General features: G+C 64.9%; 2 protein-coding genes across 4 annotated transcripts; one reads left to right on the top strand and one right to left on the bottom strand.

The window, feature by feature from the left end:
• Positions 1-714: 714 nt before the first annotated feature.
• SP7 (Sp7 transcription factor) lies at positions 715-6,069 on the bottom strand. The gene is made up of 2 exons (XM_054001975.1): positions 4,447-6,069; positions 715-2,208 (listed from the first exon to the last, which is right to left on the bottom strand). Exon 2 carries the CDS (start codon positions 2,119-2,121, stop codon positions 1,132-1,134), a length of 990 nt encoding a protein of 329 aa, XP_053857950.1. The 5' UTR covers positions 2,122-2,208; positions 4,447-6,069; the 3' UTR covers positions 715-1,131.
• Positions 6,070-11,773: 5,704 nt separating this feature from the next.
• Positions 11,774-24,266, top strand: SP1 (Sp1 transcription factor). Of its 3 annotated transcripts, none has more exons than XM_054001955.1 (6): positions 11,774-11,842; positions 12,877-12,971; positions 13,597-15,091; positions 22,431-22,599; positions 22,980-23,179; positions 23,829-24,266. In XM_054001955.1, exons 1-6 carry the CDS (start codon positions 11,836-11,838, stop codon positions 24,143-24,145), a joined length of 2,283 nt encoding a protein of 760 aa, XP_053857930.1. In that variant the 5' UTR covers positions 11,774-11,835; the 3' UTR covers positions 24,146-24,266. The 3 variants fall into 3 exon arrangements, with proteins under 3 accessions (XP_053857930.1, XP_053857932.1, XP_053857931.1); XM_054001956.1 differs by lacking the exon at positions 11,774-11,842 and adding an exon at positions 12,326-12,457; XM_054001957.1 differs by lacking the exons at positions 22,431-22,599; positions 22,980-23,179; positions 23,829-24,266 and adding an exon at positions 16,322-18,462.
• Positions 24,267-25,605: the final 1,339 nt, after the last annotated feature.

Below are 25,605 nucleotides of genomic sequence, written 5' to 3'. Positions count from 1 at the left end.
GGTTTTTTTTTTCAGGAAAAGCCCCAAACCAGGGCTGAGCGCATCAAAGGGCTGGCGGGAGCCCAGGGCAGGGGGAGGGGGAGCTCGGGGGGAGCGCAGTGGGGTCCCCGCCAGCCCACAGCGCCCAAAATTGGGGTGTCCTCGGGGACACGTGGCCCCGCCGCGTGCCCGGTGCTGCCACGTGGGCTCTGGGATGTGGCCGGGGGAAACTGAGGCACGGGGCTGTGCACACGTGCGTTCCCGAGCACAAGATGTCCCCGGGAGTGGGGACACGGCTGCTGGGGACACGCGTGGGCAGGGTGGGGCTGGCAGGGGACAGTCCTGTCAGGCTTTGGCTGTCCCTGAGGTTGGGGACATGAGGAGGGACAGGGGGACATGGGACCAAGGAGACACGGGGGACAGGGGCTTGGGGACACGGGGACTGTGGGGACCACAGGGGACGGGGTCCTGGGGACACGGGGTCCTGGGAAAGGGGAGAGGCACAGGATATGGCACCCCGGGGGCTGAGGACAAGGGCACAGCCCAGCTTGTCCCCAGCCTCGCTCAGCTCCTGCCACCCCCAGAGAGGGGGGACAGAGCGACCCTGAGCAGACCTGTGTCCCGTCCCCCCCGTGCCTCAGTTTCCCTTGGAGCCCTGCAGGGAGGAGGAAGGTGAGCACATCCCTGTGATGAAGGCGCCCGGCCTCAGCCGCAGAAGGGGGGGCGCGGCTCCACTCTCAATCCTTTTATTGCTTTTTTTTTCCGGGGGGCAGGAGGGGCAGGCAGCTAAAAAAAAGTGGGGGGGGGGGAACACGTTACATTAGCACTGATGAACCAGGCCGGGGGAGGGGGGCAAACCCTGTCCCTGAGTGCGGGGGGGCGAGGCGAGGGCTGGGGGGCAAGAAGGTTTGGGGGAGGTGGAAGGGAAAACAGAAAGGGGTGAGGGGGGGGGGTCTCACCTTGACACCCCCCCCCCCCGTGAGCCCCAGAGCGCTCGGAGAGCCCCCCCATAATTTAAGACATAAATTAGAATGGCTAACGAGGAGCTGGGGAACTGAGGGGGAGGGGGCTTGGGGGGAAGCAGCACCCCACAATAAATATCCCCAGCGGCGCGGAGGAGGAGGAGGAGGAGGAAGATGAAGGCGGAAAGGCTCAAATCTCCAACAAACTCCCGGCCTCGGGACTGCCGCCGTCCTTGGCGGGCGAGGCGGGCGGCGGCCGGGGGGACGCGGGGGGCTGCTCGGCGCCGGGGGGCGGCTTGGGGGGGCCGGGGTCGGCGTGGGTCTTCTGGTGCTTGCTGAGGTGGTCGCTGCGGGTGAAGCGCTTGCTGCACAGCAGGCAGGTGAACTTCTTCTCCCGCGTGTGGGTCCGGACGTGGCGCTCCAGCTCGTCGGAGCGGGTGAAGCGCTTCCCGCAGAAGAGCCAGTTGCACACGAAGGGCCGCTCGCCTGTGTGCCAGCGCAGGTGCGCCTTCAGGTGCGAGGCTTTGCCGTACACCTTCCCGCAGCCCGGGATGTGGCAGCTGTGCACCGGCTTCCGCCGCGACCCGCCCGGGCCCCCGAGCCGCTCCAGCTCCTGGCAGTTGGGACAATCGCACGCCGGGCGTCCCCCCAAGGAGCCGCCGCGGGGACCCTTCGGGGTCTCGCCCGGCGTGGGTTTAGGGGTGGGGGGCGCCGCGGGGGCGTTGGTGTAAGGAGGGGGGTTCAGAGCGCCGAAATCGGAGCCGTAGGCGGGCAGAGGGGGGCTGAGGGTGGGCTGGCCCTGCAGCGAGCCCTGCAGCCCCTCGGCGCCCGCCGGCCCCCCCAGCCAGCCCCCGTTGGGGTGCACATCCCACCAGGACGGGGCCGCGGGCCCGGAGCCCCCCGGCAGCCCCCCGCCGATGCCGCCCTTGTACCAGGAGCCGTAGGGGTGCGGCATCTCCAGCGAGGGGTACACCCCCGGCAGGCACTCGCCCGGGGGGTGGCCCTTGGCCGCCACCACCACGGGGGCCCCCAGCACCTCCTGGGCGCCGGAGGGGGCTGGGAAGGGGTGGCCGAAGGGGCCGTAGTCGGGGCCGTAGGGGCCGGGGGAGGCCTGGGGGCTGGCGGACGGCGACAGCAGCCCCGGGGCGCTGGGGAAGGCGGCGGCGTAGGAGTCACCCATGGCTGCGTGGGGGGCGATGTCAGCGGGGGCACCCCGAGGCGTGGGGGGCGATGTCAGCGGGGGCTCGCAGCCATGGCACTTGGCAGCCTGTGGAAAAAGGGAACGGGGCTTGAGGGCTCCGAGGGGCACCGTGTGCCACGGGGGTGACCCGTCCTGGGGGTCAGCACTGGGGGCAGCTCTACTGGGGTGTCAGCCCAGTTGGGGTGTCAGCCCCACTGGGGCACCCAGCAGCACCCCCCAGTCCCAGGGCTCCACCCACCACCCCCAACACTCCCCATCCCCTGTGCCTCAGTTTCCCCCCGCAGAGTTGAGGCCACCTCATCACCCCCCAGCCCAGCATCCCCCCCAAAGGGGCTTCTCCAGGGGCTGCTGTGGGGTTGTGGTGGTGGCAGGGCCTCCTCCCACCCCCAATCTCGGCTCCTTCTGCCTTTATGGCCTTTTAATCGAATTATGCTGTGGCCTCCCCCCTCCCCGGGTGACTTCCTCTGCTTTTATACCCGTCATGGCTTTCAGCTGCGCGGGCTGGGCCGGGGTGTCGTGAGCTGTCCCTCACCCCCATCACCCCCGGCGTTCCCTTTATTTTAATTTTTTTTTTTTTTTTTTTTTTTTCTTTTTAACTCATCTCTTCACCCACTTTGGGGCATTTCCACTTTGGCTTTTTTGTTTGTTCGGGGGGTTTTTTTAGGGTGTTCCTCCCCTCGCCCCCCTTTCTTTTATTTTTTTTTTTTTTTTCCGTGGTTTTTGCGCCTATTTTTACGCCGGCCCCGGCCGTGGCCGCAAGCGCGCTCCCGGTTTTCCAAGGATAACAAGGGCCAGGCCTGTGCCCCGGGAACGCTGCCCTGCCGCGAGAGCCGAGGTAATTAAAACCAGGGCGAGCGGCAAACGGAGGCGCACGCTTAAAATAGTGTCAAACTCCCATAAATCAGCTCCGCTTGCGCCGGGAAATTAAGGAGCAGGGAAGGAGCCCCGGGAGCTGCGGGCTGAGGACGGCGTGAGCTCGCTGCACGAGTGGCCGCTGCCGGGGGTGACTGTCCCTTTGTGGCTCCTGCTGGGTCAGGGACCTTGACCCCTCCCTTGTCCCCTCCCGGCGTGGGAGGGGTCCAGCCCCTGCTCTGGGGGTCTCCGGTCCCAAATTCTGGGTCCCAAATTCCCGGTCTCTTGTCACTGACCACCAGTGTCCAGTTCTTGATCCTCAGTTCCAGTTCCCCATTCCCTGTCCCCTTGTCCCCCAGTCCCTGGTCCCCTAAGTCCGCAGTTTCTTGGTCCCAAAACCCAGTCCTTGTCCCCAGTCCCAATCCCCAAACCCCATCCCTGGTCCCCAGTCCCCGGCCCCAAGTGTCCCCGCAGCCCTTGCCTCAGTTTCCCCCACCCTGTCAGTGCCACCCTCTGTCCCCTGAACCCGAGGACACCTGGGCCTGGCTCCTGTGCAGTGGTGCTGTCCCCAGCCAGAGGGACAGTTCGGGGTGACGGTGGCACTCGGCACCATCCCCCCGTCTCTGTCCCCCCCGGGGATGGCAGGGCAGTCCCTGCTGGGGCAGGGGACACACGTGTCCCCCGGCACAGGGACGGCAGGGGGATGCTCGGGTCCCACACAGGTCCCTGTCCTTGGGGGGGGTCCCATACCCCAGGGGGCTCCCCCATCCTGCAGCGAGTCCACCACCCCGTGGGTCGCAAATCCCGGGGTCCCTACCCCAGAGCAGGGATCCCCCATCCCAAAGGGTCCCTGTCCCTCGAGGGGGATCCCCCATCCCAAAATGTCCCCGTCCCTCGAGGGGGATCCCGCATCCCAAAGGATCCCCGTCCCTCGAGGGGGATCCCCCATCCCAAAGGATCCCTGTCCCTCGAGGGGGATCCCCCATCCCAAAGGATCCCTGTCCCTCGAGGGGGATCCCCCATCCCAAAGGATCCCTGTCCCTCGAGGGGGATCCCCCATCCTGAAGTGTCCCTGTCCCTCAAGGGGGATCCCCCATCCCAAAGGATCCCCGTCCCTCGAGGGGGATCCCCCATCCCAAAGGATCCCCATCCCAAAGGATCCCTGTCCCTCGAGGGGGATCCCCCATCCCAAAGGATCCCTGTCCCTCGAGGGGGATCCCCCATCCCAAAGGGTCCCTGCCCCAGAGTGTGGATCCCCCATCCCAAAGTGTCCCTGTCCCACGAGGGGGATCCCCCATCCCAAAGGGTCCCTGTCCCTCAAGGGGGATCCCCCATCCCAAAGGGTCCCCGTCCCTCGAGGGGGATCCCCCACCCCGTGTTCCTCTATGCCGGGGTCCCGGTCCCGGGGCAGGGTCCCCCATCCCGAAGGGTCCCGGTGCCGGGGGTCCTTACCGCGCTCCGGGGATGCCGGGGGTGGGTCCTGCCCGCGGCGGTGCCGCTGTCGCGGTGTCGCGGTGTGCCGCTGTCCCGGGATGCCGGTGTCCCGGGATGCCGGGGCTCGGTGCGGAGGGAGGGACGGAGGGAGAGGGAGGGAGGGAGAGGGAGGGACGGAGCACCGTGGCCGCCGCCCGCCCCGCTGTGCCGCTGCGGCGGGGCTGGGCCGGGCCGGGACCGGGGCCGGGAGCGGGAGCCCGGCCCCGAACCGCCCCCAGCCGGGGGGGCCGGGGGACCGCGGGAAGGGGGGCAGGGGAAGGGGAAGAGGAAAAGGAAAGGAGGAAGGAAAAGATGAAAGAGGGGAAAAGAAAGAGAAAAGGGGGAGAGAAGAGAAAGGGGGAAAGAAGGGAAAGGGGGAAAAAGAACAAGGAATTGGAAGAGGAAAATAAGTGAGAAAAGGAGAGAAAGAAAAGAGATGAGGAAGAAAGGCAAAAAGAGGAAAGGGGAAAGAAAAAAGGAAGGGGAAAGTTAAAAAAGGAAGTGAAAAAGGGAGGGAAGAGACAAGAAAAAATATATAAGGAAATGGAAGAAAAATTAAAGAAAAAGTTGGGAGGAAGACGAGGAGGCTGAGAGCTGGAGGAAGGAGGGGAGATAGGGGACAGGGACCAGTGTGGGGAAAAGGAAAGGAGAAGAGTGGGGAGAGGGAAGGAAGGGAAAGGAGGAAAAAGGAAAGGAGAAGAGAGAGGAAATAAGAGGAGAAAAAGGGGAAGGGAAAGGAGGGAGAGAGGGAGAAAGGGATGGACAGCAGGAAAAGGAGGAGGAAGGGGCTGGGAAGGGGAAGTGGATGAATAGGAAAAGTGCTGGAGAGGAGAGAAGGAAAGAAGGAATAGATGGATGGGGAGGGGAAGGGGGACAAAGGAGGATGGGACAGCTGGGACACCCAGAGGCTCTGACCCCAGAAGGTGCCAGGATGGTGCAGAGATGGGGATGAGGGGCTGGGATGGGGACAGGAGGGGACAACCGATGGGGATGAGAGGGACGTGGGCTGGAGCTTCAGGTACCAGGAATGGGGTCAGAGGTGTGGGGATGGGGACAGGAGTTGGGAATGGAGCGGGGATGGGGCTGGAGGGACCAGGGATGGGGGTCAGGGAGTGGGGACAGAGCTGGGCTCTGAAGGAACAGGGCTGGGGACAGGGACAGGGGACATGTGCAGGGTGACAGGGACACACATGGCTCAGGCAATGGGGCTGGGGATCCCCCTGCACCTCAGTTTCCCCCCATGAAGGAATTGTTCCAACCGCTCTTTTACCCCCCACCTCCTTTTTTTTTTATTATTTTATTACTCCCTCATCCTTCCCATTTTTCTTTTCGCGTTCCCCCTTGCCTGTTTTCCCCCGCCGGGGCCGGCCGGAGCCAGCGGGGCCCTTTCCCAGCCCTGAGTCAGGGCTTTCCGCTCCGCAGCCGCCGGCGCCGCCGAAGGCCACAACCACCGCCCCCCCCCTCGCTGGGGCTTCCACTGCCCACAAACTGGGAGCAAACTGGGACGGCCACTCCAGCCCTCCTCCTCCTCAGCCAGCCCGGCGTGGCATGGATTTTTTGGGGGGTTTCACTCGCACCAGCATCGCCCACCAGGGTCCGGCTCACGGGGGGGGGGGGGGGGGGGTCTGCGCTGCCCGAACGGCCGGGCTGGGGTGGGTGGGGGTGTCAGTTGGGGTGGGGGTCTCTGCCCGGCTCGGGGGCGGTGGGGACCCCCCCCCGTGTGCCCCGGGACCCTTCAAAGCGCGGCGGCCGCGCGGGGGGGGCGGCGGCGGGGGCTGATTACAGGGCGGCGCCGGGCTCGGCCGCCCACGGCCCCGCGGCCGCGCCGGGCCCCCGCAATTACCCGGTATTTATACCCGGCCGGACGCCGGGACCTCGCCAGGGCGGGTGGGACGCGGAGCGGGGGGGGGGCTCCGTCCCCGGGCAGCCGGCCAGCCACCGTCCGTCTGTCCATCCCTCCCTCCATCCTCCTCTCCATCCCTCCTTCCCATCTCTCCCTCCCTCCTCTGCCGCATTCACCCCCATTTATCAGCCTGGCTCCGGAACTGACACGAGTTTGAGGGGGCTCAGCCCATCTGACTTAAATTTGAGGGGATCTCAGCCCCGCCATGACACGAGTTTGGGGGGTCTCAGCCCCCTGAGATGTCCCCATCCCGGTGCCCAGGGCCAGGGAACGCTCCCTGCCCAGTGCGGGGGTCCCGGCGCTGTTGTCCCCCCATCCCCGCGGTGACGGCGGGGGCACCGCAGCCCCTCGGGGTCGGGGGGTGGAAGCGGAACCAGCCCGGGGTGACCCCCGCGTCCCCCACCCCTCACCTGGCGCGGTGTCCCCCCGTGTCCCCCCCGGCCCTGCCCTGCCCCGCCCGCCCTCTCCGGCCCCCGGATGTTTCCCTTGCGGTCGGAGGCCCCGAAATAGCGCAGCCCCCGCGCTGGGTGCGCCGGCCACGGCCGCCCACGGGCCCCGCGGGACCGGGGGGGGGCCGGGGAGGCTCCGAGGGCTCGGAACAGGGCTGAGCTCCCCCCACCCAGCACCACCCACGGGGGGCACCCCGGTGTTCGGAGCCCCCCCGGCATCCCAGAGATTCCCCCCGCACCGAGGTGGGGCACAGGGAGGGTCTGCGGAGCAGGAGGAAAGCAGGGGGAACACGGGGGGCAGGAGGAGCCAGGGGACATGCGGGGACACGGGGCCGGATGGGGACCAGGGACCTGCAAGGACAGAGGGGCACCCGCCATGGGGCTGGGGGGGTTCCCACCCACGGGGAAGCCAGGGCAGGGTGGCCCCAGGGCTGAGCTGCGCCCAAGGCCCCGGTGTTTCCTCCCACCCTTTAATTATCCCGGAATTATCCCTGGAAATAACTGCGGGGGCCGCGGGGGGCGGGGGGACACGGGCACCGAGCCGGACGGACCCCCGGCGGGGACAGACGGACCCTGGGACAGACGGGCAGACCCCGGGGGACAGCGGTGCCCCGGGGGGACAGCGGTGGCCGTGGGGGGACAGGGGCGGCCCCCAGCACGGCGGGCACCCCGAGCCCGCCCCCCGGTCCGTGTGCTCGCCCCGTGGCCCCCCCCCGCCATGTGGCTCCCATTGCGCTGCGGTGCCGAAGCCACATCAGAGCGGTGGCAGCGGCAGCCGCGGGGGCGGCACCGGGGGCCTGACCCCCCCCCCCCCCCGCTCCGGCTGCCGAGGGTCCCCCCCAGGTTGCCGAGAGGACCCCCCCCCCAAGCTGCCACCGTGCCCCGTGTCCCCTCCAAGCTGCCAAAGACCCCCCCAGATGCAAATCTGGGGTACCCCACCTGCCCCCCAAGCCTGGGACCACCCCCAAGCTGCCAAGGACTCCCCCCGCCCCTGGGACACCCCCTCCCCCAATATCCCGGGACCCCTCCACGCTGCCAGGGACCCCCCGTGGCCCTGGGACCCCCCCCCCAGGCTGCCAGCGACCCCTCCCCAGCCCTGAGCCCCCCAGGATGCCCTGGGTGTCTCGGCCCCCGGTGCCTTGTGTCCCCCCCCCGGCCCTGTGACCCCCCCGGTCCCCCCGCCCGCCGCTGTCCCCGGGCCGGTCCGCCCTGGCTCGCGCCGCGATGCATTTCTGCGGTTCCCAACCCAAAATTGCTGGGAGTCGCCCGGCGTCGCCCTGATTCCTCCGCGGCCGCGACCTGCCGGGGGGGGGGGGGGACCCAGAGGGACAATCGGGGGGTGGCAGCGGGGGTGGGGCACCCCAGGCTGGCCCCGCTGCCCCCCCCGGCTCGCCCCAGTGCTCCCAGTTTGCCCCCAGTCCAAGGCTGAGGGCTCCTCTGTCCCCGTGCCGTGTGCCCTGAGCTTACACGGCCACTGGGAGCTGGGGACAGGGACACGGATGGGGACAGGACAGGCTTGGGGACAGCAGCAGAGGGAGCACAGGGACAGTGACAGGGTTGGGGACACTTTTGGGGACACAGGACGGGACAGCACCCTGATGTGAGAACCCCCGGGGACAGGACACGGCTGAGGACAGAGGTGGGGACAGAACAGGGCAGGGACGGGGGCACTATTTGGGACAGCACAGGGCAGCTTTGGGGACACTGTTGGGGACAAGACACGGCTGGGCACACTGCTAGGGACACTCTTGGGGGCAGGACAGGGTCGGTGACAGTGTTGGTGCCAGGGCAGGACCACTGACAGTCGGTGCCCGGGTCCCACTGTGGCGGGTGACAGGACACTGTCGGTGACACTTTCAGTGACACTGTCAGTGACAGTCGGTGACACTGTCAGTGACAGTTGGTGACACTGTTGGTGACAACTGTTGGTGACAGTCGGTGCCTGGGTCCCGCCGTGGCGGGTGACAGTCGGTGACAATCGGCGACACTGTTGGTGACAGTCAGTGACAGTCGGTGACACTGTCAGTGACAGTCAGTGACACCGTTGGTAAGACACTGTCGGTGACAGTCGATAACAGTCGGTGACACTGTCAGTGACAGTCAGTGACACTGTCGGTGACAGTCGGTGACACTGTCAGTGACAGTCGGTGACAGCCGGTGACAGCCGGTGCCCGTGGCGCCCCCGCCAGGCGGCAGCAAAGCCTCGGGCCCGGGGGCGGCACCGCCCGGCCGCGACCACCGGGGGGCGCGCGGGGACACCGGGGACACTGGGGAGGGGTCCCGGGGGGACAGGGAGGGGTTAATGTCGGTACTGGGGACACTGGGGAGGGGTCCCCAGAGAGGGCAGTGAGGGGTTAATGTCGGTACTGGGGACACTGGGGAGGGGTCCCGGGGGGGACAGTGAGGGGTTAATGTCGGTACTGAGGACAATGGGGAGGGGTCCCGGGGGGGACAGTGAGGGGTTAATGTCGGTACTGAGGACAATGGGGAGGGGTCCCCAGAGAGGGCAGTGAGGGGTTAATGTCGGTACTGAGGACAATGGGGAGGGGTCCCGGGGGGGACAGTGAGGGGTTAATGTCGGTACTGGGGACACTGGGGAGGGGTCCCGGGGGGGACAGTGAGGGGTTAATGTCGGTACTGAGGACAATGGGGAGGGGTCCCGGGGGGGACAGTGAGGGGTTAATGTCGGTACTGGGGACACTGGGGAGGGGTCCCGGGGGGACAGTGAGGGGTTAATGTCGGTACTGGGGACACTGGGGAGGGGTCCCGGGGGGGACAGTGAGGGGTTAATGTCGGTACTGGGGACACTGGGGAGGGGTCCCGGGGGGACAGGGAGGGGTTAATGTCGGTACTGGGGACACTGGGGAGGGGTCCCAGGGGGACAGTGAGGGGTTAATGTCGGTACTGGGGACACTGGGGAGGGGTCCCAGGGGGACAGTGAGGGGTTAATGTCGGTACTGGGGACACTGGGGAGGGGTTATTTGGGGGAGGTCTCGATGGGGGGAAAGGAGAGGTTAATTGGGGGTGTTAATTGGAGGAGTCCCGATGGGGCTGTGGGGGTGCCCCCAGACGGGGGGAGTCACCGGAGGGGGTCACCGGGACAAGGACCCGGCTGGGAGTAACGGGGTCAGGGGGGGTCTGACGGGGCCGGGTCCTGCCGTGCCTCCCTCGGCCCCCCCGGCCCAGCGCAGCCCCCCGGGGCTCGGCTCCGGCGGCGGGACGGGGACAGTCCCGGTGTCCCCTCCAGGTGCCACCGCCGCAGGCCACGAGGGGACACCGAGCGACCGCAACGGGCCGGGGGAGCAGGAGGGGGACAGGGCAGGGACAGGGGACAGGGCAGGGACAGGACGGGGACAGGGCAGGGACAGGGGACAGGGCAGGGACAGGATGGGGACAAGACAGGGACAGGGGACAGGGCAGGGACAGGACGGGTACAAGGCAGGGACAAGGGACAGGGCAGGGACAGGATGGGGACAAGGCAGGGACAGGATGGGGACAAGGCAGGGACAGGACGGGGACAAGGCAGGGACAGGGGACAGGGCAGGGACAGGATGGGGACAAGACAGGGACAGGGGACAGGGCAGGGACAGGACGGGTACAAGGCAGGGACAAGGGACAGGGCAGGGACAGGATGGGGACAAGGCAGGGACAGGACGGGGACAAGGCAGGGACAGGGGACAGGGCAGGGACAGGATGGGGACAAGGCAGGGACAGGGGACAGGGCAGGGACAGGATGGGGACAAGGCAGGGACAGGTTGTCCCCAAGCCCCGTCGGGTGCGGGGCAGAGGCCGCGGGGCCTTCCCGGACTGCGGGGCGGGAATTGGGCCGAAAACACCGGGAAATGGGAAGGTCACGGACGGACGGACGGACGGACGGGGGCGGGGGGGGCGGTTTTGATGACAGAAAGCGAAGCCGCCGCCATTCCGTGTCCCTTGCTGCCCCCTCCCGCCCCCAAAGCGCCCGTTTTGCCGTGAAATGAAGGATTTTGGCCCCAAACCCCCCAGATCTCGCAACGCCCCCAAACTCCCCAAGCCGCGTTCCCAGAGCAAGGGCGGCCCGGGCTCCCCGGTGGCGCCCGCTGTGTCGGGACAGCGCCGGGCGATGTCGTGACAGGGCTCTGGGGGTTCACACAGCGCCGCGGGCCCGTGAGGACGTGTCGCGCCGCCATGGCGGCTGTCGCGACACGGCCGAGCCGGCTTGCGGCATGGAGCAGGGACTCAGGGAGGGAAGAGCCGCACGTAGCCCGCGGTACCGAGGGCGAGGGGAGCCTCAGCAGTGCCCGGGGGAGCCCGGCCCGCTCTGAGGGAGCCGAACCCAACATGGCGCCGGCTCCGCCATTCGCCGCGCCGTCCCCCCAAGGGCGCAGCCCGGCCGCTGGCCCCGCCTCCCCGCGGCGCCCATTGGCCCGTTTGAGACCGACCGGCGCTCTGATTGGCTCCGAGCCGCGCCGCGGCTGCCGCCTCCGCGCTCCGATTGGTCGCCGTTACCATCAATATCCGCTCCTCTCCCGCCCCGCGGCGCGGCCCGCGCAGCCGGTTGGTGCGGGGCGCTGCCAGTTACCGCCGCGCCCCGCCTCCCGCGCCCCACTGGCGGCGGCCCGCGTCCGTCACGCCGCGGCCCGCGCCGCCGCGGCCGCGCCCATACGGGGTCTCCCTGCGAGCCCGCGCGGGCGCCGATTGGCTGAGCCGCCGCCCGCCCACTCCCCCCCGCGCCCCCATTGGCCGCCGCCCCGCCGCGCTCCCCCTCCCCCACGGGGCGGGGCGCCGGGGGCGGGGCCCGCCCGCCCTCCTCTCCCCCCGCGCCGCGCCGCCCTCTCTCCCCATTGGCCGCGCCGCCCGTCGCTCCGCCGCTTGCTCGGCGCCCATTGGCTGCGGGGGCGGCGGGGGCGGGGCGCGGGGCTGCGGCCGCGGCGCGCGGCCCCTCCCTCGGCAGCCCCTCGGCGGCACCGGCGGGTTCGGCCGCTCGCCCGCCCGCGCCCCCGCCCCGCCCCGCGCGCCCGGCCCGGCCCCGGCACCATGAGCGGTAAGGACGGGGCCGGGGCCGAGCGCCGCGCGGGGCCCCGGGCACACGCAGAGGCGGCGGCGCCCGCCCGCTCGGAGGGGCCAGAGGCGGCCCCGCCCCGCCGGGCCGGGCCCCGCCGGGCCGGGCCTCGCCGCGCCGCGCCGGGGGGACCTGCCGGGGGAGGGACCCGGGGGAGGGGGGAAGGCCTCGGGGGAGGGACCGGCGGCCGCGCCGGGCAGGGCTGGAGCGGAGGAGGGGGCGGCGGGGAGTGATGGGGAGGCCCCGGGAACCGGGGCTGGGGGCGGCGGGGGGGGGGGGGGCGAGATCCCGGGGGATCGGGCGCGGAGATGGCGGGGGAGGCCGTGGGGGTGGGCGGCTGCGAGCGCAGCGGCCGGGGGGCTTTCCCCCCATTCCCGGGCACGGCGCCCTGCGGGGGCGGATGCGGGAGCCGAGGGCGGGGGGGCCGTGCGGGACGGCCGCGGGAAGGAGTGAGCGGCCGGGGGGCGTCCAGCGTCCCCTCCCCGGCGCAGACCCCGCAGTGAGGGGCGCTGGGGGTGAGGGCAGGAGCGGGGCGCGCAGCCCCGCTGGCCGGCGGAGGATGAGGAGGCTGCCGAGCGCTGGCGGAGGAAGGACTCGGTGGGAGCGGGGCCCCCCGCGCTGGGGGGGTCGCGGGCGGGGCAGCCCCGGGCCGGGGATCCCGCGGGCCGGACCCGCGCGGGGGAATCCCGGGGCGGGAGGTGTGTGCCCCGGCCGGCGGGCCAGGCGAGGGGGAGGCCCGGGGAGCACCTCGGCGGGGGCCAGGGAGTGTCCCGAGCGGCCGGGGAGGAGCCGGGCCCTGGAGCAGGGCCGGGTCCTCCCCCCCTGTCCCGCTGCCAGCTCCTCTTTGGCAGCTCCCCGCTCTCCGCAGCCCCTTCCCGGCTGCGCCAGGAGCGAGCGGTCCCCCCGGAGCCAGCCCGCCGTGTCCCCTCCGGGCCCTGCCCGGCCCTCCCGAGCCTCGTGCCGCTGCCCTGCCCCAAAATGTCCCTAACCGGGGCTGTCACTTCCCTCCTGCGCAGACCAAGAGAGCACCGAGGAGATGTCGGCTGTGAAGCCCGACAAGGGCGAAGGCGACGCCAGCAGCACGAGCAGCGCCGGCGGTGGGGAGGCGCAGGTGAGTTGGGGGGAGGATCGGCCCCCGCCCGGCCCCGCTGGCCCCGGGGAGCCCGTGGCAAAGTCCAGGCCCGGGCCGAGCTGTTTGCTGGGCCCAGGCGAGCGTTTCAGCGCGGGCAGGAAGAGGAGGCTGAGCGCTGCCAAGCAGCACCCGTGGCTCCCCCTCCTCCCCGGCTCTCCTCGCAAACACGCAGTTCCCCTGCTCCCGGTGACACCACGGCCCCCGCTGGCCCTTCTCCAGCTCGGGGAGCCCAGGAATGACCCTCCGTCCTGGGGGCTTGTCCTGCCTCGGGGGGATTCCCCGGCTTGGGGGTGGAGGAGCCCTCTCCTCTCTTGGCTTTCCAAGGCAGGCTCCCTCCCAAAAGGCTTTTCCGTGTGGGTTCAGGCTGTCCCGGCCTGACAGCCTCGTGCCTGGCAGTTGTATTTTTCCGGCTGTGGGTGGGTTTTTTCAGGAAGGAGTGTTTATCTTTTCTGAGTATGCTCCTCCCTGTTTTCTTAAGTTGGTTTTTTTTTTTTGTTTTTGTTTTTTTGGCTTTTTCTTTTTTTGTTTCCCCGTTTGTTTTTTTTTTTTTTTTTCCACTCCCGGCCTACCCTCCCACCCCTGTAACTCCTCCTCTCATCCCCAGGAGTCACAGCCGTCCCCGCTGGCCCTGCTGGCAGCCACCTGCAGCCGCATGGAGTCTCCCAATGAGAACTCCAACAGCTCCCAGGGCCAGCAGGGCGGGAGCGGCGAGCTGGACCTGAACGCGGCCGCCGCCCAGCTCACCCAGTCGGCCAACGGCTGGCAGATCATCTCGGCAGGCTCCAGCACCCCCACGGGCTCCAAGGAGCCGGGCAGCAACGGCAGCAACGGCGGCGACGCCTCCAAGAGCCGCCCGGTCAGCACCGGGCCCTACGTGGTCACCTCGGCGTCCGGCCTGCAGAACCAGCAGGTGCTCACGGGCCTGCCGGGCGTCATCCCCAACATCCAGTACCAGGTGATCCCCCAGTTCCAGACCATCGACGGGCAGCAGCTGCAGTTTGCCACCACCCCAGCGCAGGTGAACGTGCAGCAGGATGCCTCGGGGCAGCTGCAGATCATCCCCGGCTCCAACCAGCAGATCATCACGAGCCGTGCGGGCGGCAGCAACCTCATCGCCATGCCCAACCTGCTGCAGCAGGCCGTGCCCATCCAGGGCGTGGGGCTGGCCAACAACAGCCTCTCCGGGCAGACCCAGTACGTGGCCAACGTGCCCGTGGCCCTGAACGGCAACATCACCCTGCTGCCGGTCAACAGCGTGGCCGCCAGCCTGGCCCCCACGTCCCAGACGGGCACCCTCAGCAGCTCGGGCTCGCCGGACAGCAGCTCCCAGCCGGCCACCTCGGGGGCTGCCAGCAGCTCGGGCAGCACGGCCACGTCCCAGGCCAGCTCAGGCGCCTTCTTCACCAACGCCAACAGTTACTCCACCACCACCACCACCAGTAACGTGGGCGTCATGAATTTCTCCACCAGCGCCACGGTGGGCACCAACGTGCAGGCGCAGACCCCCCAGAGGGCCAGCAGTGTCCCCAGCTCGGACTCTCTGCAGACCCCGGTGTCCGGGGTGGCCCTGCAGCCGGGGCAGCAGAAGGAGGGGGATCAGAGTCAGCAGTCCCAGCAGCAGCAGCAGATCCTGATCCAGCCACAGCTGGTCCAAGGAGGGCAGACAATCCAAGCCCTCCAGACCACCCCGCTGTCTGGCCAGACCTTTGCCACTCAAGCCATCTCCCAAGACACCTTGCAGAACCTGCAGCTCCAGGCCGTGCCCAACTCCGGCCCCATCATCATCCGCACGCCCACGGTGGGTCCCAACGGGCAGGTGAGCTGGCAGACCATCCAGCTGCAGAACCTGCAGGTGCAGAACCCCCAGGCGCAGACAATCACGCTGGCCCCCATGCAGGGAGTGTCGCTGGGCCAGACGGGCAGCACCAGCACCACGCTGACCCCCATCGCCTCCCTGCCCAGCGGCACCGTCACCGTCAACGCCGCCCAGCTCTCCTCCGTGCCGGGCCTCCAGACTATTAACCTCAGTGCCTTGGGAGCGTCCGGGATCCAGGTGCACCAGCTGCAGGGGCTGCCCCTGGCCATCGCCAACGCCCCCGGTGAGTGCTGGGCTCCCCGGTCCCTCGGAGAAACGCCGGGCCCGGCTGGGCTGGGCGTGGTTGGTGTCAAATGGTGTTGGCGGCCGGGGTGGGGCTTGTGCTGGCCCTGGGGAAGGAGGGTGTTGCTAAAGGTCTTTTTAGAGTTTAAGTCTTGGAAAGAAAAGGGAGGAGGTGGCTGTGGGGGGGGAAGTGGAGAAGAAGGGGGACGCCTGGTTTTGTGCCACTGTCCTGCCCTGGAGGAGTCTCGGGTCAGGGCCGGGCTGAGGACCCGAGTCCAGCTCGGCTCCTTGGCTGAGCCTGTGAGGAGTCATGGCCATAAAACACAGGGATTAACTGAAAAGCCCATGAAAACAAACAGAGTCACGGAGCCGCGGGGAATTTCCTCACAGGGGCGGAAGAAAGGGCTCATTAAGTGTCTGGGTGCTGGCGCGGGACTGCGTGACCTCAGCGTGGCCCAGCCGGTCCCGTGGGCACGGGGCACCGTGCTCAGATCCCCAGGGATCCATCCCGCCGTCTCCCACAGCCTGGGAAAAGCAGGATACGAGAATGTGGGAACCGAGCTGGAGCCTGCTCAGCTCCTGCACGGAAAGGATCAGTCTGGGAAAGCTCTCCTCTCGCTTTTCCACTGTTTTCCTCGGGCTTTTTTTTTCCGTTTTTTTTTTTTTTTTTAGCTCTGGCTAAAAGGGGCTGTTGCTGGATTTAGTCACAGCTGAGAGGCAGCAGAAAATGTTGCTCAATCCAGCCCCAGCTTCCCTCTCGCGAGAGGCGGCGGCCGCTCCCCCGGGCTTGTTTTGCAGCATTATTTTGGGCTGTTGCTACAGCAGCTTGGCTCGCAGGCAAGCCACGGGTCACTCCAGCCTCGGGATTAGCCTGAGCCTTGGATTTCCCCCAGCGCAGGGACCCGCGGGGGGCTCCCACAAGCGGGGCTGGCACCCGGGGGGGACACGCCTGTGTGACCCGCGGGGTGTGCGGGGTCCCCTCGCTGCCATCCCCGCGCCGGGGGCGGCTCCTGCCGCGGCCGGGGCTCCTTCCCTGGGTGCTCCCGGGCTCCTTCCTTGTTTTGAAAGGCATGGGCGAGCCCAGTTCCTGTATTCGTGCCTGGCTCTGCCCTCGGAGGTGGAACAGGGAGGAGGAGGTGGAACAGGGAGGAACGTTCTAGAGACCACCCATGCAACCGCCTCCTCCTCCTCCTCTTTCTCCTCCTCCTCCTCCTCCTCTCCTTTTTTTTAGCTCAGCAGCTCTCAGCCCTTGATCCGCCGTGGAGAATTCCCCATGAGCGCAGCCGCAGCAGCAGCGGGGCCTCCTGGCTCTGTCCCCAGCCCCGAGGATGTGATGCTGGCACTGTCACTGTGGCACGGGGACATTTTAAAAGAAAAGCCAGAGCAGGGTTCGGAGCGTTTTTTGGGGGAGCCCCAGCTCTGTGGGATGGGCTGGGAGGCTCCTGGGATGAAAGGGGGGAAGCTGTGGCCAGCACAGAGCTTCCTGGCGCCGATCCAGGGGCAGGGTTTGACTCCAGGCCGGAGGAGTTTTTCTCTGGCCGTGTCCTTCAGACGTGGCAATGGGTCCCTTTGTCCCCCCAGCCACCGCCAGCCCCTCTCCAAGGGGTGTTGGGCCCCCCCCAGACCTGCGTCCCTCCGGATCCGAGCTCTCCGATGGGAATTTGAGGGAGGGGTTTGTTCCCAACGCTTCCCAAATCCCAGAGCGTTTTCCAAGCCTCCACGTGTGCTGGAAGTTTCTGCTCCAGGCAAGCAGTTGGGAAGGGTTTTTGGAGCAGGAAAAGCTCCTGTGCTTCCGGGGGGAGGCAGATGGAAAATGAACCCTGGCTGGGGAGGAGACTGTGGCTGGTTTTCCTTGGATGCTGCTGCGTGTTCCGGGCTGCTGGGGAAGGAGGAGGTGCCCAGCCAGGGGTGTGGTAGCCCCAGCTGCCACCGGGGCTGGCAGCACTGCGTGTCCTGCCCCTTCCAGAGCTCAGCTCGGCCTCCTGGGCGGTTCTGTGTCCCCTCCTGAACCCCATGCATGGGGGGCTGTGGCTCCCAGCCCCTCGGGTCTGTCGCCAATGAGGTTTTCTCCTGTTTTTTTGACAGGGGAAAAATCCCTCAGGGAGAAAACAACACCTGAAAAGGTCGTTAAAACTCGGATTTTTTTGCTCCCGGGTGGGATGCAGAGCCCAGCTCTGTGCAGGTCTGACTCGGGGTCTGTGTTAATAGGGTGGCTCAAAGGCTTCCTGGCCAGGCTGGGAAGGAGCAGAGGCAGGGGCGGGTCTGTGGCCACCAGGGGTGGCATGTGGGCAAACAGGCCCTTCCACTGGCTCTGCCCCTGGGGAGGGCACCCCCAGAGCCAGGGAGGGGGGATTTCCTCAGCTGGCAGGGCCCAAAAACTCCCGGGGCTGCTGCCAGTGCTGCCCACATGGGCGGGCACCAGGTGAGGCAGGGACGGGGTCTGGGGCTCAGGTGGGGGCTGTGACACCTCAGTGGGGTCTGAGAGCCACCTCAGTGTCACCCCAGCCCGCCCAGGGAGGGGACATCCTGTGTGAGGGGGATGATGGTGGGGATTTTGTGACATCGGGGTTTCTCTTCCTCTTTTGCCGTAGGGAGGAGGAGAGGGGCTGTTCTGAGCTCGGTGTCTTTATAGTGGCTCTGTCCCCATGTCCTTGTCCCTGGCAGAGCCACGTCCCTGTCCCAGCCCTACCTGGCTGAGGAATGTGCTGGGTAAACAGGTGACCACCAGAGAGGTCAGCACTGCAATTAAACCCCCTTGTTTTGGGGGCACTCAAGGGTTATCCCTTGTTTTGGGATGTTTGATTCCACGGCTGGATGGAGCTGTTGGGTGGCATTGGGATTTTCTGGGCAGCACGAGCTCCCTTCCAGCTCCTTGGATGGAGGATGTGGGGGAATCGAGCAGTGGGACGTCCCTGGTGGGTGCAGGAGCCCTTGGCAATGTGTGCCACAAACCCGTCCCTGCTCCCTCTTCGTCCTCCCAGGGCCCTTCCCGGAGCCAGGCCGGTGGCACAAAGCCCTGATTGTGTCCTGTTTGCTGGTTTTTAAGGGCAGCTTTGTAGCAGGGCCTGGATGAGGCATCCACATGGCCTCGAGTGTGGCGGGGAGGGGAGAAGGGAACCGAGCCCCGGCCGGCCGGACGGGCGGCCCTTGTTTGTCTCACGGCAGCCGTGACATCACAAACCAGGGAATTGTGAAACTTCCTGCTCTGAATCCCAGCCAGGCTGGACTTCACATCCCCTCTGGATTCCTGGGCTGACCTCTGTCTGTGTCGTTCCCTGGGCACTGACACGAACCCCCCCGAGAGCCCAGGGTTCGCTTGGGAAGAAGGGCAGCGATCCCGGCAGAGCCTGTGTCGTGGCAGCTCTGTCCGGGTGAGGTTGTGCCCCACACAAAGTCCCCGTGGGGGACACCCTGTGGGTCCTGGACTCCATGGGGCAGCCCTGCTCCTCCTCCTTTTCCTCTCCCTGCTGCTGCTCCGGGCCAGGCTCAGCGGGGCTGGGAAGGGCTGGCGGCCGTGCCGGTCGGACGGGTCGGGTGCGCGGCACCCACCCCGTGACTCCTCCCGGGAGAGGTCCCGGCTCCAGACCCATCTGCCAGGCCCTGATCTGCCTCTCCCTTTTATCTGGGCCAGCCCCAGCCCTGCTGGAGCCCCGTCCTTATCACCCCACACCGGAGACGCGTCCTGGCTCCCGGCTTTGGGGGAGTTCCCGCGTGGCTCCTTTCCAGAGCGTCGGCTCCCACCTTGGCACGGCTGGCAGCGTCCAGACGGCTCCTCCTCCCCTCCTACCCCATCCCAGGATGCCTGGGTTAGATCCTGGGGGTGATACAGGCATCAGTTCCTCCTTGGGATTAAAAACTTGGGATTTGTGGCTCAGGAAAGCATCCACTCTTGATTGCCGTGAGGGAGAGCTTCGGGTGAGGTGGGAGGTGCCTGCTGGGGTTCCTCACCTTGGGAATTGCCCTTCCCTGTCTCAGCCAGGCATTTTCCTCCTTCCACAGCCCTCACACAGGGATTTCTGCCTGGATGGCAGGGGTGCTTTGGTGGGACCTGCCTGTGCTGCTCGGGGTGCTTTCACCCCAGCCAAGGCAGGACCAGAGGCCTCCTCACGGTTTTGTGACAATTCAGGCAGGAATTTGAAGGGCAAAGGGGCTCTGTCTGGCAGCCTGCAGCAAGACAGAGGCGTTTGGCAAATCCTGGGGGATCCAGGGACCTGGCAAAGTGGGTGACGAGGTGATTCCCTGCCTCAGCTCCCTTTTAAGCCCACCTCACTCATTCCATTGGCTCCATCCCAATTTATCCCCTCTCCAAAGGAAGTGTCGCTCATCCTGATGCACAGAAACCTCCAGCAATTACAGGAGCTGCCCAAGGAGTGGCTTCTGGAGTCATCAGAGTCCAGACTAAAGCCCAATTACTCACTGGGCTGCAGGCTTCCAGCCTGCCCCATCCCCTGGTTCCCTCTCCACGGCCCCGATCTCCAAGGAATTGCTGAGCCAGAGCTTGGCTCATTTACATGGATGAGCTCCTGGTGCAGATTAACTCGTTTTGCAAATCAGGGATGGAATCAGATGGGGAAAAAAACAAGGGGACATCGTTCCAAAGCCACCTTGTCCCTTTGTGCAGCTCTTTGGTGTGTCTGGAGCAGCTGGGGTTTGTTCTGGGCCGGGCAGCAACCCCAAAAACCGGGCAGGAGATGGGGAGAGCTTGAGTTGTGAGCTAGAAAATGTGGATTTTGGAGGTATTTTCAGGAACGCACCCTGAGAGGTTGGGGCTGCACGTCCCCAGGTTTTGCTTTTCTTTCTTTTCACCTGAAGACTTCCTGGTGCCTGGCAGCCACGTCGTGCCTGGTGCCAGCTCTCCCCCCTCACCCTCTGCCCAGGCACGGCTGCCAGAGGTGCACAGTTTGCACAGTCAGCCCTGGTTTGTTGGTTTTGGGTTTTATTTCCAGCTCTTCCCCTAAAAATGAACACGGGGTCTGTTCCCCTGCCTGGGGTTGGCCAGGGTGGGTGTGAGAGCTGCTCTCTCCTCCCCGCCGGGCATTTCTCACCTCCTGGTAGTTTGCTAAATAAAGCAAACAAACCCCAGCTTTTCCCTGCACAAGGAACACCTTGTCTGCAGAGAATGCCCAAGCCAAGATTCCGGGGTTTGGGGTTTTTTAGTGGGACACCAGAAACTGCCTCATTCCTGGGGGGGTCTCAGAGGTCGCTGGTGGAGCCGGGCCAGGGGCAGCTCCCCTCTCCTGCCTTCCCAAAATCCCTCTTTCTCCTCAGGCTTTTCCCAAGGATTAAACCTCCTCTTGCTCTATTAATAATATATTTTTCTAGGGCTCTGCTGACCCGAGTGTGGAGCCTCCAGGGAAGCTTTAGTCTTAGCAGGGACGTGTATTAGCAGGGATAATAAACGTGAATTATCCTCTCTGCCCACTTTTGCCCTGAACCTGTCCTATCCCAGAGATTTCAGAGCTCCTGCTTGGGGTGGGATGATCCCTGCAGGTCCAGGATCTGCTGCCCTGCATTTATACCTCGCTGAGAGGCTGCCACACATCTCCAGCAGGATTTGGGGTTGTTCCCCCAGCACCAAAAGGCCAGAAAACGCCGTGTAGCCTTTTGCCTCTTGGAGGATTGAAGCCACTCCAAGGCATCCTGGCAGGATTCTCCCCCTCCCTGGTGTATTTTTGGGGAAAGAACTTGTGTTGGTTTTTTTTTTTGGGGGGGGAAGAGCTGTGTTTCTGTGTTTTCTCTTGGCTTTTTTTTTTTTCTCTTTCTGTTATTGGGTTTTTTTTTCCCCCAGCAGCTCTTCCCATCCGGGGAAATCTCTAATCCGTGGCTGGAGCACAAAGCTGTTGGTGCTGGCTTAGGAAGCTTAAAAACCCCTGCCAGGCTCCCTCGGTGCGGGGCTGTGACTGCAGACACGTCACGGGAGCTGCAGGGAGGGACTGGGAAGCTCCTGAAATCCTCAGCTTGGCAGGGAGCTCGGGAATGTGGCGCCGAGGGCCGGGCTGCAAATCGTGTCACCTTTGGAGGGGACAGTTCCCTTCTCCAGGCCTGGCTGGGACAGCATTTCCCTGCTCCCAGGGGTGAGGGGCAGAGCCCAGGGCTCGGTCCCAGGCTGGATGAAGGGACAGTCCTCGTGACACCTGGGGTTATGTGCCTGGTGCCAGCCCCCGGTGCCATCCTGGCTGCTCCTGCCCAGGCTCTGCTCCTGGGGGGTGCTTGGAGCTCTGGGTGTCCTCGACAGGCCAGCGCTGCCTTTCCCAGGGAATCTGGATCCCTCAAACCTCTCCCCAGTCTGCTCCAGCCTCTTCTCCCAGCTGACAGGACAAGGGCAAACGGCCTCAGGCTGTGCTGGGAAGCTTCAGCTTGGATTTTAGGGAAGATTTCTTCACTTTCCTGGTGGCTCCTGTCCCTCCTGAGCCCCAGGGACCCGTTCTGGTGGCTCCTGTCCCTCCGTGGAGCTTTGCCCAGGCACCGCTGACGCCTGCTGGCACCGGCACTAGCAGGGACTGGGGAGGTTGTTCCTGCCAGGAATTCTTCCTCATTCCCAGCGCTGTCTCTGGGTTGTGAAACTCCCTCCTGGCACCTCCAGGAGCGCCTAGCCTGCGCCTCACGGGGGATTTGAAATTTGTCCTTCTCCCACCCCCCTCCCCCAGCTCCTGCCTCGGAGCTCCTACGTGGAAAACTGGGATTATAAAGGAAATTTCCCTGCTTGGCTGAGATGCTGGTCTCAGCAGGGCTTCCCAGAAGGATCGTGGGCGGGGGGTTTGGGAATGCCAGCTTTGGAAAGTGCAGAGGGGATGCAGTGAGTGACCAGCAGCCCCAGGACACCCCCACTGGCCTTCCTGTTGCCTCATCCTCGCTGGAGCTGCTGGAAACAGCACCAGGAAAAGTCCCAGATGGGTTTTTTTGGGAAGAATTCCCGCCTGGAGCTTCATTTTCCAGCCTTGGGAGAGCATCCCTGGAATGAGATAAAACCCCAGGTGTGCTTGTCTCAAACTGTGCCCACACTCGGGGCACAGAAATCAGATTCCTTGTGAGGAAATTGCTGGGGAAAAGGTGAATTTGTCTCAAAGCTGCCACATTCAGGTGACAGCATGTCCTTCCTGTGAGGAAATTGGTGTGAAAAAAGGCAGATTTGGGGCTGCAATCACGGCCCCTGGAAATAAATTAAAGACCTGGACCAAAATGGGGGAAATGTGGGAGATCCAGGGGCTGGGGAGGGCAGGGAGAGCCCCAGGCTGGGGAATGTCGGGAAAGCCGAGGGAGAAGGGTGGGATCCACAGAGAGGAGTCCCTCCTTCCCAGGTGAGGAGCCTGCTGTGACCTCGTGCGTTCCTTGCCTTGCAGGTGAGCACGGGGCCCAGCTGGGGCTGCACGGCAGCAGCGGGGACGGGCTGGGCGACGAGAGCGCGGCCGTGGAGGAGGGGGAGACCAGCCCCGACCCCCAGCCCCAGCAGGGCCGGAAAACGCGGAGGGAAGCCTGCACCTGTCCCTACTGCAAGGAAGGAGAGGGCAGGTGAGGCTGCTGCCCACGGGTGTGGCACCAGGAGCGCCCCAGCACCCCCAAAGTGCCTCGTTTTGTGGAATTATCTGGGCTGGAAAGGGTCCCTCAGATCATCGGCTCCAGCTGTTCCCCCAGCCCTGGCAAGGCCACCCGTGTCCCCGAGTGCCACCTGGGCACCCCCAGGTCCTTTCCCAGCTTTCCAGCCCCAGTTCCCCGTGCCTGGAGTGTCCCACGGGGCTGTTGTGACCCGAGGGCAGGACCTGGCTCTCGAGCCAGCTGAACCTCAAACCCCAAACCCATCGATCCCATGGGACCACCAGCCCTAATCCGGCAGATCCCAGGCTGCACCACCCGAAATTCCCTCGGGTTTAACCCTTCCCCCGTTCTTGCAGGAGCTCTGGGGATCCAGGGAAAAAAAAGCAGCACATCTGCCACGTGCCGGGCTGCGGGAAGGTGTACGGGAAGACCTCGCACCTGCGGGCGCACCTGCGGTGGCACACGGGGGAGAGGCCCTTCATCTGCACCTGGGTGCTGTGCGGGAAGCGCTTCACCCGCTCCGACGAGCTGCAGCGGCACAAGCGCACGCACACAGGTGGGGCCGGGCTCCCAGGGGGCTGGGGGTTCTTTGGGATGGCCGCCCTGAGCCCTGGGGATCCCCGCACCTGAAATTCCAACGTCCCGCAGCGTTGGCCTCGAGCTCTTGGGGTTGAGAGCCCCTCCAGAGCCTGAGCATTCTCGTGGGGAGGAACCTTTTCCCAAAATTTCCAGTGTGCTGGAGCACTCACCTGAGAGGTTGGGGCAAATAAAATTATTGTGTCAAAGCGGATTAGTGAACATTTCAAACCATAAAACTGCTTTTTCAGTTTATGCATAGAAGCCTAGGGATTACTTGCCTCTGTTTATATTTGGGAATTTTCTGTTGAAGCCAAAGCAAATACTGGGCTTTTTGAAAGTGGAACTAGATTCCAGTGGATCCTTGAGTGAAAAGTCCTGTGCTCATTTGTTTTCACTTACTTTGGAAGATGCAAGGTTGAATGTTATCTTGGGCTGGATATTGTGGGAAAAGTCCACATAGACTTGCATAGAAACTGAGGTAGTATTTTTTTACTAATTATTGTTTTGTAGCTTCTGAAGTGTGTTAAATCTCCGCTCCAGGGCAGGACCCTCTTCCCAAACCCCAACCTCTTCCCCCATCCCGCCCCGCTCCCGGCGTCCCTCACGCCCCTGTCCCGTTCCCGCAGGAGAGAAGAAGTTCGCCTGCCCGGAGTGCCCCAAACGCTTCATGCGCAGCGACCACCTCTCCAAGCACATCAAGACCCACCAGAACAAGAAGGGAGGCGCCACCAACGTGGCCATGAACGTCTCGGCCGTCCCCATGGACACGGCGGCCTCGGCCGAGGGCAACGGCGGCGCCACGCCCTCGGCCCTCATCGCCACCAACATGGTGGCCATGGAGGCCATCTGCCCCGAGGGCATCGCCCGCCTGGCCAGCAGCGGCATCAACGTCATGCAGGTGGCCGACCTGCAGTCCATCAACATCAGCGGCAACGGCTTCTGAGCCCGCGGCCAGCACGGGGACGGCGACGGAGCCGCCGGCGTCGGCACCTCCAGCACTACCCCAGCCCGGCACCGCTGCCACCTCCACTCGAAGGCCAGAGCTATATATATATATTTTTTAATTTCGGCTTGATTCTTTTTTTTTTTTTTTTTTTTTTTTTTTTCCCCCCCCCTTTTTTTTTTTGTCCGTTTTTCCTCCCCACCCCTCCTGCCTCCCCACCCGAGGTCCCTTGGCGTCATCATGCCTTGGTCCTTTTAGCAAAAAAAAAAAAAAAAAACCAAACAAACAAAAAAAAAAACCCCAACGACAAATACCAACAAAACAACACAAAAAAAAAAAAAACCAAAAAAACAAACACAAAAAAAACAAAAAAGCGAAAAAAAATCAAAAAAAAAAAAAGAAGAGAAAAGATTCTATATTATTATTATATATATAAAAATATAAAATGTGTTCGTTTGAGAGAGGAGAGATGTTGCTGTGACCATGGCGTGGTCCCTTTGATGCCTTATCCTGGAGCAGGTCAGCCCCTCTGGGGCACCTCAGACGATGCCCGAGCTCTCCCTCCCTCCCTGGATCCCATTTCCCACCAGAATCCCCCAACCCCCCTCCCCGGGCTGTCGGACGCTTTGCTCTGAGGTGACTCCGTCATTCCTTTGGCATTCTCGGGGGAGATCCCGCTGGATTTTTCACCCTTGGACTCCCACTGCCCTCCCCTGCCTTGGCAGGTGTTGTTTTTATTTTTTTTTTTCTCGGATCTTGGTTTTTTCCAGCCGTTTTCTTGGCGAGGCTCCCCGTCCCGTGGGAGTGGAGCTGCTCCATGGGAAGGTCGTGGACAGAGGGGCTGGGATGCAGCCCTGGGGGGAACAACTGGAGCCTCCTCGGGGGGGAAAAGTTGATTTTTTAAATTACAGCCAGCGTTGGAATTAATAATAATAATAGTAATAATCGGGAAAAAGGAGAATCTGCAGAGCTCAGCCAGTCTGGAGCGAGGGGGAAGCACCGCAGGGACACGAGGGACACTCAAGGGTTTTGTTGTGGCACCAACAAAAAAAAGAAAGGGTGCTGGAAATAGGGACAGCTTGGAAAAAAAAAAAAAAAAAAAGCAAAAAACCCAAAAAGGGTTTTCCAGGATCCTGCTTCCCGCCGTGGGAGGGCTCGGTCCTTTCCGTTCTTCCTCCCACACCCTCCTCTTCCTGCCCCAGGCACATCCCGGCCGCCCTGCCTGGGTTCCGTCCCCAAACGGGGCTGTGGGGTGCGGGGAGCGGATCCCCGGAAGGGGAAATCTGGGATTGTTCCCAAGCAGCAGCTTTGGCCCTGGAATGACCCCGGGCTGTGGAGCCGAGGAGGAGGAGGAGGGGACGGAGCTGACCGAGAGCTTCCCCGCTCCCATTTTGGGGTCGGGGCGTGACCCCCTCTCTCTCCGGGGGGTGCAGAGGGGAGGCCCCCCGGGATCACGGCAG

Source organism: Vidua macroura, chromosome 34 (assembly GCF_024509145.1).
Source record: "Vidua macroura isolate BioBank_ID:100142 chromosome 34, ASM2450914v1, whole genome shotgun sequence".
In the NCBI taxonomy this organism is placed as follows: domain Eukaryota; kingdom Metazoa; phylum Chordata; class Aves; order Passeriformes; family Viduidae; genus Vidua; species Vidua macroura.
Note: the sequence above shows the minus strand (reverse complement) of the source record. Positions and strands in the feature narration are given on the sequence as shown.

Coding starts and splice junctions, on each gene's coding strand:
- SP7 (XM_054001975.1), bottom strand. CDS start 2,121: ATGGGTGACTCCTACGCCGCCGCCTTCCCCAGCGCCCCGGGGCTGCTG.
- SP1 (XM_054001955.1), top strand. Junction 15,092..22,430: donor GGCCATCGCCAACGCCCCCG/GTGAGTGCTGGG, acceptor CTTGCCTTGCAG/GTGAGCACGGGGCCCAGCTG. Junction 22,600..22,979: donor TGCAAGGAAGGAGAGGGCAG/GTGAGGCTGCTG, acceptor CCGTTCTTGCAG/GAGCTCTGGGGATCCAGGGA.